At 35.4% G+C, this 12,582-nt stretch overlaps 1 protein-coding gene and 1 long non-coding RNA gene across 2 annotated transcripts; both read left to right on the plus strand.

Moving 5' to 3' along the window:
• Positions 815-1,345, plus strand: LOC104698968. The gene is made up of 2 exons (XR_753354.1): positions 815-954; positions 1,280-1,345. It is a non-coding gene; the product is annotated as an uncharacterized LOC104698968 (long non-coding RNA).
• LOC104698972 (glycine-rich protein 3-like) lies at positions 3,191-5,307 on the plus strand. Its single transcript, XM_010414341.2, has 2 exons — positions 3,191-3,524; positions 4,956-5,307. Exons 1-2 carry the CDS (start codon positions 3,437-3,439, stop codon positions 5,156-5,158), a joined length of 291 nt encoding a protein of 96 aa, XP_010412643.1. The 5' UTR covers positions 3,191-3,436; the 3' UTR covers positions 5,159-5,307.

The following is a 12,582-nucleotide window of genomic DNA, read 5'->3' on the forward strand; positions in this document are numbered from 1 at the left end:
TAGTACTTGAAATATAAAAAAATATGGAACAAAGTATTACGAATTTACGATAGCTGTGTGAGATACCGTGTTAAAAAGATAGTTAAGAAATTGACGTCCAAGTAAAATGTACCTAGCAAGGATGGCAACTACATGTCTATACTCAATAACTTTGATAAGACTCATCTCCTCTACGAATGTATGAAGCCTACTTTACGTTTAGGTACCTCGCTCGGATTTAGTTGGATAGATAGTTTGATAACAATCCGGCGCCTGCATTAACTATAGCCAAGCAAAATTCCCAATAAAGTCTCCATTATTTGTCATGATCATATAGCCAAGCAAAATTATTGAGACTTTTAGATCAGTAAGTCCTTCGTAGTTACTACGTATTGCTCCTCTATAGTCTACTTAACTCATTATAGTTACTCATTTTCACTGAATATAGATTTTTCTGTCGGCAAAGATTGGAAGGGATATATTTAACAAGTATCAATAGAGACAACACTGTGGACGACTTTTCTGCCCACATAATAATAAGTAATCCATTAATAAAGGAATTCTAAAAAACTACAAGGCTACATGTGTTATGTGTACGAACGAATGCGCTGTACTTAACAAGTTTGTAGAAATATCTAAAAGACTAGTGGAGTAAGCCGTTTACGGAGCTCCAAATTTATTCCAAGAACGGACATAAAGGGACCCGACACATGAAACACGTATACATATTTTGATTCTTATCTCCTTAACACTTCGTTTTTATTGTACCATTTATTTGACTTTTCTCATTCCCCCCCTTCTCGTTTTCTATAAATAGAGGGCATGCAGCGTAGCATATAACTCATCACTTGGTTTAACATACTAAGAGAGTTATAAGAAGTTGAAAAGAAAAAATGGCTTCCAAGGCTTTGATTCTGTTTGGTCTCTTTGCAATTCTTCTCGTTGTCTCCGAAGTGTCTGCGGCAACGCAGCCAGGTACGTAAATTCTTTTAACACATTTCAGTCTATACTTTTTCCTTTGGAGGCTATATAACCTTATAAGTATATATATATATATATTATGTTTATGAGGCTAATAGAACTCTCTGTCTCATCTAATTATTTCTGCTTACTAGAATCACAACATACTTCACTTAATTATGTTGTGGGTTTCTGGTATATTTATCCAAATTTTATATAGAACGTATAGTCAAAAGCTTTTTACTAAAGAAGGAGCACTTCCGAATTTATATGCTTATCTGAAGTTAAACATAAAATGCACATTTGCACGTGCTAACCATTTTTGCTGACATATTGCCAGAGAGTGAGGAAACTGTGCACCCGGATGGTTATGGTGGTGGCTACAACAGAGGAGGAGGCGGAGGAGGATACAACAGAGGAGGAGGAGGAGGATGATACAACAGAGGAGGAGGTGGAGGAGGATACAACAGAGGAGGAGGAGGAGGAGGATATAACGGAGGAGGAGGAGGATACAACAGAGGAGGAGGAGGAGGCCATGGAGGATACAATGGAGGAGGACACAAAGGAGGAGGAGGAGGCCACGGGGTCAACGGAGAAGGAAAAAACTAATATAATGACCAACATGCAGGAATGCATCTATGGATACGCTTATGTGTGTGTGTAACAATAAGTAAATCATGGCAAATGTGTAATGAAAAAAGCTCAAGAATGTAATGTCTCGCTGTTTAAGTGTAACCTTCGCTATTTGCACAAATAAATCGTTTGTAGTTATTTCTTTCGTTTTTTGTGAAAGAGAGTTTTTGTTTAATAATTATTAATACTCTTAGGGTTGGAGACAAAAAAAGTAGATGGTAAACAAGGCTGGGGCGCTGGCCAATGAATTGCTTTTGTTAATGCGAAAGATCATAAATTCTATGGTTTGATAACTGGTTGTAAGATATATATACTTAGAGAATACATAAATCATGTTCTTGCAGTAAAAAGTGTGCACCTTGCAAAACCAGCTTGCTGAATTATTGTGTATGAGATATTATTATGCTTAGTAAAAATATGCAAACAATCATAATTTTAAGTACATATGTGTTTCATAATTATAAGTTTATAACTATAGCTGCCAAAATATATAGTAGTAAAATGATAAATGCATTTCAAATTAATGATGGCATGCAATGTATTGTATTAACAACACTATAGTTTTAAATTTGAAAAAATTGTACAGAGACAGAATAAATTGTGTTAAATATACTACTTATAAATTCAATATACAAAAAAACATATAGTAAATATTGTAATTTTTCAGCCACAATTTTTTTATGAAATCATTGGATAATATAAATTCAATATACAAGGTCATTTGCACATTCCAACTTTAGGGGGTTCTATTTAGTACAGTAAAACCTCTATAAATTAATAATATTAGGACCAAGAAAAGCTATTAATTTATAGAGGTTTTAATTTCTCGATAAATTAATAATTATGAATTTATAGAGAGACTTTCCTAATTTGGTAAAAAAACATTAAAAATAAGATTTAATGGTTATAACTAATATTTTTATTAAATCAATTACAATGAAAATAACAATTATCATGTTTTGACGATAGCACTCAAAGATTGTTATACAGTAAAAATATCAAAAATGAACTCTAATAAAAATCAATGTGTCGATATATACATATATTTGGATAATTCTATATAATTATTAATTTATATTATTGATGGGACTATATATTTACAAAGGATTTTCAAAAAAAATATTATTTTATTATATTATCAAATAGTGTCCAAAATTGCACTAGTCCCAACTTGGGACCGAAGAAATTTATTAATTTATAGAGGTTATTAATTTACTGAGTATTAATTTATAGAGGTTCTACCGTAGATCGTATATGGAAATATTGGAATACTACAAAAGAATTTCTTTGTTATTAAACATAGTTTCTTAGGCTTGAGTATATATATACTAGCCTCATGTAACACACAGTAAAAAATCAGACAATTCTAATCATTATTGATTTTTTCCAACATATATTTTCAATTATGTTATGAATTACAACAGTTGACGAAAAAACAAATCGAGTAAAGTCAGTCCTTAGTAGTTATATTGCTCCTTTATAATTTATGTTCGAAAGCAGTGAGCTGAACCGGTACAACACTAGTGGACGACATTTCTGTTAAAAAAGCAACAACAACAACAATATCTATATGTGTGTGGATGCGCTGTGTTTGAGAAGTTGATAGAATATTTAGAAGACGGAGTTGCATTTATGGAGTTTTGAATATTCTTAAAATGAATCCAACAACCAAAACATAAGTGCCACGAGCCCACAACACAATCAACCCATACAAAAGCTTTGACACTTATCTTCTTATCACTTTGTTTTTATTGTGATAAAACACTGCCTTTGATCTCATTCCCTCCACGTCGATCGTTTTCTTTTAATAGAGGGAAACTTTTGATCCATTCCATAATCATAGAGTTATTAGGAAGTTGAAGAAATGACTTCCAAGGCTTTGGTTCTGTTGAGACTCTTTGCAGTTCTTCTCGTCGTCACCGAAGTAGCTGCGGCATCAGGAAGGGAGTTGGGTATGTAAATTGTTTTGTTTCTCTTTTTATATTTCAGTCTACTTTTTACATGGCAAGCTACTTGAAAGAAGAGATAGATGTTAGTGATGCAAATTTGAACTAACGTACCATTTTATATTTTTATCTAACTTCTTTTTTCCTTTCAAAGTCTATATGATTTGTTCGACATGTTTAATCCTTACCATACGCATCTAGACCAACTCAAACTATTTAGATGTTTTGTACGAATTATATAGTCGACGTAGACGCCGTTTTTATAAATCATTAAGAAAAAAGTAGAGATCCACTATTCTTCCTGAATTTTCAAACTAGTTAAGTCATTAAGAATGACACAACCATTCATCTCATGTATCTATAAATTAAAGAGATATTTGGCAAAATAAACAGTTTTCAAAACAGTAAAAGTAGTACAATCACTATTTACAATTAGCAAATACCACAATTTTTACTGTTTTCTACTGTTCACAAGACTTTCCAACCCTCATCATCATTTAATATTTATAACACATGCCATTGAGTCTTTTATTTTTATTTATTTTTATTTTTTTTTCTTCTTTATTATATGCTCCATATAATCTAAAAATAAAAATGCTGACTAATTAAAAAAAGTTCTAAATTTTTATAGAAAAAAAAAATTATATGTTTTTTTCTTTATAATTGGATATGCATTTTGCTTGATGATTTTATTTGATAATATTAATTTTTTTTTACAAATTTTAGATCCATACACCTAATTAAGTGTACAAATGTCTGTACATACTATTCTGTGTACAGATGTCTGTACACATTATCAAGTGTACAAATGAAAATTATTTCATTCTTAGGGTTTCAAATGTTTGTACATATGCTTGTACATCAATATTTTTATACAAATTACATCTGTAAAGTTAATAATGTGTACAGACATCTGTACACATAATAATGTGTACAGACATCTGTACACAGAATAATGTGTATAGACATCTGTACATATACTAACGTATACGGATACAAAAGATTTATATAATATATTTAAAAATTATTAAATAAAATTTATATCATACTGTAAAGAAAAAAATGTATTTTTTTGTATATAAGAAGTTTTCTAAAATTAGATTATATTAACAATTATTTGAGTAATTATAATTGGAGGGAAAAAAACCTTTATTTCTTACCACACATACCCATTTTTGTAATTTTCTCACCAAACCTATGCCCCACCATTTCTCCTTATCTCACAAACTCTCTATTACAAAACACCCTACTTTTTTTAATTTTAAATAGTGAATGTATTAGTTTCCCAATTAAGTTTCCAAAATGTATTAATTTGCTAACAAACTCTAAATTAAAATGGAGTAAACCTAAGAACAACCTTAGTTATTATTCTAGAAGATTTTAAGAGAATGTTTTCTTAAATAACCGCCAAATTAAAATAGTGTGTTGTTTGGACAGGCACGGTCAAGCAAGAGGGTGAAACAGTGCAACCTGATCAACAAGGCTACGGTGGAGGCTCTGTTCCCGGAAGAGGTTATGGAGGAGGAGGAAACAACGGAGGAGGTTACTGTCGCCAGGGCTGCTGCTACAGAGGTTATCGTGGCTGCTTAAGGTGCTGTTCTTATGCTGGAGAAGCTGTTCAGACTCAGCCTGGTCACTAAATATACAATATATTAACCACCATTCGTTATGTGTCTGTATGGTTATAAACTTAATTATAAATAAGACATGGTGTGTTTGTACACAAAAGGGGCAGGATAGATCTTATAAGATTGAAACACTTGAAAGTAGGAACACCTTTTCTTATTGATTTAGAAAACTTCTCAAAAACTAAATCTCTCTCAAGTCATATGAAACACCTCTTCATAGACCTCTCTATTTATAATGATTAGACAACTCCTAATTCTAATAGGATTACAACACAAAGCCTTATCTCAATAAGTTCCTCCTTATCTTGAACTTGTTTGTGTGTCCTTATCTCTTATCTCCTTAAGCTTCTCCTTAATGAGATAACAATTCTAACACAAGTTGGAATTATCCAACATTCTCCCCCGTAATTCCAACACGAACTCCGGGAAGCTTGATCTCTTCAACTCCGAGTAAAGTCCTCATTTCCTTGAATTTAATCCGACCTAAAGGTTTTGTAAGTGTATCAGCTTTCTGCTTTTCTCCTGGCACATGATCAACTTCAATTTGATCATTCTCTACACACTCTCGAACGAAATGGTACTTAGCAAGCATATGCTTAGTTCTCCCGTGAAACATTGGGTTCTTGGTTAGAGCTATGGTTGCTTTGTTATCAACTCTAAGTAGGATCTTCTCTCCTTTCACGCTTAGTATCTCACTTAACAATTCCTTTATCCTATAGCTTGTTTGGCAGCTTCCGTAGCAGCCATGAACTCTGCTTCACATGATGACAATGCCACGGTTGGCTGTTTCTGCGTTGTCCATGTAATAGGTGATGAACCATAGTAGAAAACATAACATGTGGTGCTCCTACCATCATCAATGTCAATGTTGTGACTACTGTCATTGTACCCTGTGACCCTCCTTTATCCATCCTTTTTAAAAAACAAACCAAAATTCATAGTTCCTCTTAAATACCTTAGAACATGCTTGATTGCTTGCCCATGTGATACCCTCGGACTCTGCATATAGCGACTAAGAACTTCAAATGCACAAGACAAGTCTGGTCTTGTATGAAGAAGGTATCTCAAACATCGTATAGTTCTTCTATATCTTGTAGCATCAATCTCTTTCTCTGCTTTTGACAAACTCAGTCCCGACTCCATCGGCTCATGAGTTGAGTTGCAAGAACCCATTCCTGCATCAACAAGGATCCCTTGAGCGTATCCCTCTTGTTTAATCCTTATTCCATCAGCTCCTTGAATAACTTCTATGCCAAGATAATATGTTAATTTTTCTATATTCGACATCTCAAATCTTCTTGACATATCCTCCTTGAAACATTTAATGATACTGAGTGAAGTTCCTATTACAAACAGATCATCAACATAGATAGCTACATTTAAGATTTCCTTCTCCTCTTTCTTGCGAGAAACTGTTGGTTCCTTCATACAGTTCTTGAAATTCATTTCCTTAAGAACTTGATCAAGCTTTAAATTCCAAGCTCGAGGGGCTTGACACAGTCCGTACAAAGCTTTATGAAGCTTATAAACTCGATCATCTTCTCATTTTTTCTCGAACCCCTCAGGTTGAGTAACATAAACCACTTCTTTTAGCTCACCATTGAGAAAAGCTGTCTTCACGTCTAGGTGGTGAATCTCCCAACCTCTTGTTGCTGCGAGTGCTATCAATAGCCTAATAGTTTCGACTCTTGCTACCGGAGGAAACACCTTGTCGAAGTCTATACATTGTTGTTGCACATATCCTTTTGCAACTAACCTTGCCTTATACTTATTCATCGAACCATCAGCTTTTCTTTTGAGTTTATAGACCCACCTAACTCCTATTGGTTTAACTCCGACTGGTTTGTCTACAAGATCCCATGTATTATTCCTAATAATCGAGTCTATTTCAGCCTTCATAGCATCAATCCATTCTTTTATTTTCTCAGCTTCAAAGTAGTTTTCTGGTTCTCCATCTATTGTTAAGAACAGACTGCAACTCTCTGCTTCTGCGAATAAAACATAGTCATTGAGATAACGTGGTTTTGCTATCACACGACCAAACCTAGTTACCAAGGGTTGAAATTCGACTTGTTGACCCTGAACTTAGTTCTCATTGTTCATATCATCATCATAGTTGTCTTCGTTTTCTTCCTCTTCTTCGTTATCATGGTTTACAGCTTCTTGATCTACGTTTATCTGATCATTGTCTTGATCATTGTCGTGTCCACCACCTTCTTCTATAAAACCTTCTTGAAAGAGTTTAAATGCCCCCGGTTCACTCTCTGATTCACCTCCCGTAAATGACCAGTCCCAAGCCTTATTTTCATCAAAAATCACATCTCTACTAACCACTATGATATCTTGTGTTTTTATGTAATTTTAGATCTTAATTCTTCATTGTTTTGTGCATATTCATGAGCATTTAGGTTGTTTAGGTTGCATTTTGCATCAAGTTTGTTATCTCAGATGATGGAGTAGAGATGTACAAGTAAAGTGTGCTTTGGAGCCAAATAAGTCAATAATTAGCAATATAATGGAAGACACACATTTGGATGCACACAAGATGATTGATGATTCGGAACCAGTTTGCAGTCCCTCAAAGATCGACTCGTATGAAGACCTTTCCTTGGGATTTAGCTCCAGAGTTATTCATCTAAGGCCGTTTACACCAGCGGCCACCACCATCGGCCAAATTGTGCCTGGCCATCCCAATCGGCAATCTCAATCGGTCAAAGCATGGCCGTGTGAGACCATCACCACACTTGTTTTAGTTTTGATCCGGGTTTGACCCGGTTTGAACTGGGTTGACCCGGCTCACTTTTATTTTGCTATAAATACTTTAACCCTATTAAGGGGAGACTTATCTCTTATCTCTTATCTTTAGTTTGTCTTTTGTTTATCTCTTGTTTAGCAGCCATTGAGAGTTTTTAAGATTGTTTACTCTTGGTTTGTTGAATGATTGAGTACTTCTAAGTTTTTAATAGCAATTTCTCTTTCAAATCTCTTAATCTATAATCTCTTATTATGATTTCACAAATATCAAACTCTTTCCTTTGTGTGATCATGATGATGAGTGAGTAGAACATTAGAACTTTGGGCTAGGTAGATTAGGGAGATATATGATTGATCTTTAATGTATAGAGCCTTATTTATGTGTTTCCTATCTTGTTTAGTGTTAATAATGCTTGGAAAGCCTTGATCAAGCTTGAATCTAGACATTAGGATTTCCATTACCCAGAAGGTGTTTGATGAAATTTCTGAACCAAACTATTCAAGGGCTTTGCACTCCTAGCCAATGGAAATTGATGATTATGGTGCTTAGTGGTATTAAGACTTGTTCTTAATGCATGCTAGCTTTGTGATTGCCTTTGGAAAAAGTTGATTATCACTTGATTAGCATAGGAACTCTACCATGGAAATGAATTGATTTACATTAGTGTTCTTAGCCATAGGATTGTTCTTGATTGTTGCATGGACATCTAAGATTGGTTAGCTATCTCCCAAGTCAATTACCTTGCCCAAGGTTCACTTGTTTAATCTTGATTTAAAGTTTGTTGTTAGTTGTGTTCTGTTTCTTTTCTTTAATTTGTTTGCTAGTTAAGATTTTTACAACAAAACCAATTCCTGTTAAGAATAGATTAAGCAATTTTGTGTATTCTTAGTGAGTTGATTAATGCAGATTGTGGAATGATAATTTAATTGACTGAAATCTACTACATCACACTACCTTCTTGGCAATCGGATCATACTACATCACACTACCTTCTGTGCCAAGATTGATCACTTTCCTTGATCTATCATCTAGCTTTCTCAACTGTGGTCCATTGACCTTTGCATAAGCAACACAACCAAACACTCTCAAGTGCTCAATGTTCGGTTTCTTAGACATGAAACATTCATATGGAGTTTGACCATTTAGTGCTTTTGTGGACACTTGATTGATGAGGTAAGTCGAATGACGTACAACTTCTCCCCACATATCATTCGGAATCAACATCCCCTTCATCAAGCTTCTCGTCATCTCCATTAAGGTGCGGTTTCTCCTCTCAACCACACCATTTTGTTGTGGTGTATATGGTGCTGTTAGATGTCTAGTTACTCCGTTCTCTTCATAGAACCGATTGAACTCTCCTGAGGTAAACTCTCTTCCTCTATCGGTTCTAAAAGTCTTGATGGCAAAACCACTATGTTTTTCAATGAAGTCTTTAAATCGTTTAAAACGATCAAATGCTTCACTCTTTTCTCTTTGTAACATTGTCCACATGTACCTAGAGAAATCGTCAATCAAAACAAAAACATAGCGGTTGTTTGTAGGTGTCGGTGGTGAAATTGGACCACACAAGTCTCTGTGTACCAACTCCAGCGGTTGTGATGCACGGAAACTAGTTTTAACCGAGAAAGAACCTCTTGTTTGCTTCCCTGCTAGACACACATCACACATATTCTTCTCATGAATTATGTGTGGCATTCCTAAAACCATATCCTTTTAAACCATATTCTTCATGACAGTAAAACTTACATGCCCCAGCCGAGCATGCCAACGGCATGTAACCTCATCACTGTCAAACACATTGGAAGACTTATCTCCATTGGAGTCTTGTAAAGACGGTTTGATGACCTAGTAACTCTTACAAGCAATCTTTCACATGGGTCTAGAAGTGTTAGAAAATCTTTTTTCATGTTCACCTTACACCCTCCTTATGTTGCTTGTCCTAAACTCAGTATGTTGTGTTTAAGATCGGGTATATAATAGATCTCTTTGAGTGCTCTTATTTCTCCTGTTTTGCAAACAAAGTTAACAGTTCCCTTCCCAACAATAACAATATATGAGCCATCACCAAACCTCACTTTACCCTTAATCCTTTCGTCCAAACTGCAAAAGAATTCTCTGTTCCCTGACATGTGATTACTCGCTCCATTATCTAGATACCGAACACTTGCATTGCCTTTGTTGATATCATAATTTTCTGGAATCACCTTGTCTTCGTTGAGGAACACAACTTCATGCATATAGAGTCCATCCACTTCATGTGTCTCATTGAGATTCGATTCTTGATTCTGATTATTACTCTATATCGGTTTGTTGGTGCAAGTCGTCGCATAATGTCCAGGCTTATCACATCTCCAACAAATTACTTTGGATAGATCCTTCTTAGGTTGTTTTTGGTTATCTTCTGTGGTCTCTCCTCCTTGGTTTTGGCCGTTGAATCTCCCTCAACCCCTGCCTCTACCAAAACCACCTTTGCCGAAATTGCCTCTACCGTAGCTTCCTCTACCATAGTTGCCTCTACCTCTAGATCCTCCTCTAAAACCGCCATAACCACCCCGAATATTGGAGGTATTAGTAAAAATTAACTTTCCTTGATCTTCGACTGGACTTACTTCACAAATTCGTTCCTTATAAGCTTTTAGTCTCCCTACAATGTCCACAAATGTCGTTGTGTTTAGGTGAAGGACTTGCTCTAGAGAAGCTACTATATGGATAAACTTTGTTCTAGGCAATCCTGTAAGAAACTTCTTCACAAGCTTCGATTTATCGATGGTCTCTCCCAAAGATGCAGACTGTGATGCAATGCCTGAAATTTTTCCTGCAAAATCATCTACCGAGTCTGAATCACCCATCTTCAAACGCTCTAGTTCTGCTAACAAGGTCTGAAGTCTTGCTTCCTTCACATGTTCCGCTCCTTGGTGGCATGATCGGATATCGTTCCAAAGAGATTTCGCTGAATCTTGCTCTCCTACTTGCAAGATAAGCGACTCTGGGACAGATTGGAACAAGAGGGCTGTGGCGATATCATTCTTCTTTTGATCAGTGGATCCTGGTTCGATTACATCCCAAACTTCACTAACTCAAAGTATGATCTTTATCCTCATTGACCAAACTGTGTAATTTGTTGATGTGAGTAACGGACATTGGATTGATGGTGCTCCAAGATCCTTTGTTCATAGTGGTGGATTAGATTCGTCCCCCATGCTTGGTTTCGAGTTTTTTCCACGGGTTTTAGATCAGAAACACAACCTTGCTCTGATACCAAATATAAGATTGAAAACTTGAAAGTAAGAACACCTTTTCTTATTGATTTAGACAACTTCTCAAAAACTAAATCTCTCTCAAGTCATATGAAACACCTCTTCATAGACCTCTCTATTTATAATGAATTAGACAACTCCTAATTCTAATAGGATTACAACACAAAGCCTTATCTCAATAAGCTCCTCCTTATCTTGAACTTGTTTGTGTGTCCTTTATCTCTATCTCCTTAAGCTTCTCAGATAACTTCTAACACAAGTTGGAATTATCCAACAGATTTGGGAAGAGAAAATACTGGAATGAAGTTTATGTTACAGAGAAACTGTAACTCAATTAAAATCCAATTACAAGCACCAAATTGAATCGTCGTTCATGAAACGAGAATTCAAAATTTCATGTGATAGAGCTTAGAAGAAGAATCAGCTCTAACAACAATGAAACAACAACCCTAAGAGTTTACAGAGAGAATTGGAGAAAAGAAGAAGATTACACAAATCAATATTTTCTGGTTAATTCTGCAAATATTATTAGCTTCCCCTTTATAAGCTTCAGCTCCCGATTTCTCCATCTAACAAACCTTTTCAGCCAACAAACTCCTCCCATGTATCCTGCAACTTGTTACTTTCTCACGTGCCACACATGCCCCTCTTCTCATCTCTTTTCCTGTATCAAATCTACCCCCTTTGAGAAACCTTGACCTCAAGGTTTGTAGAGAAAGTACAAACTGAATTGCAAGGAAGATGCCCTTGCATTCTTCAAGTGAAGGCTGTAGAGAAGAATCTGCTTTTCAGATGAGTTTAAAACGCCACTTGTGCTTAATTTGGAACCCATCACCACTGAACATGAACAGCTGTAGTAACAATGCATCACAAACCTCCAAAGCTGATTGTAGGTGTATAGATTTCCGTTTATGCCAACTGAAGAACGCCTTTACACCGGAGAAAAACTGAGAGAATGAGATTGCATCACTGATTTTCACACAAGCTGGTTCTACGTTCTTCACACTTGGTGATTGCTCATACCACCGATCCACTTCTTCTACTACAAAATAGTATCACCAACCAGTCTTTGATGCGGCAAGAATGTTGGTACACAAACATAAGCATCTTGCTGAATCAATGGTCCACATGAATCAGTTTCATGAAATTGTTCTGTGCTAAACAATATATGAGGATGTGCATGCTCACAATGCAATTCTTGTTGCTGCAACAATGTCTGCTTACCAACAGAAGACTTTTGCTGAAACGATTAATGGATTTCTTATCCATATGTGAATAAATGTTCATTTGAATGTTGACAGTTCCTTTATCAACTTCAGTTCCTTTAAACTCCCAGTTTCTCTCAGGCTTCCCCATAAACTCCCAGTTTTTCTGTTTCTTAGAGTAATCATGTTTAACTTGATCTTCCTTCAGCTTATTAAGCT

This window comes from Camelina sativa, chromosome 1 (genome assembly GCF_000633955.1).
Source record: "Camelina sativa cultivar DH55 chromosome 1, Cs, whole genome shotgun sequence".
NCBI lineage: Eukaryota > Viridiplantae > Streptophyta > Magnoliopsida > Brassicales > Brassicaceae > Camelina > Camelina sativa.

What these genes read in the sequence shown, in the direction of transcription:
- LOC104698972 (XM_010414341.2), top strand. Translation starts at nt 3,437, where the DNA reads ATGACTTCCAAGGCTTTGGTTCTGTTGAGACTCTTTGCAGTTCTTCTC. An exon ending in GGCATCAGGAAGGGAGTTGG is followed by an intron (nt 3,525 to 4,955) that starts GTATGTAAATTG and finishes TTGTTTGGACAG; the next exon opens with GCACGGTCAAGCAAGAGGGT.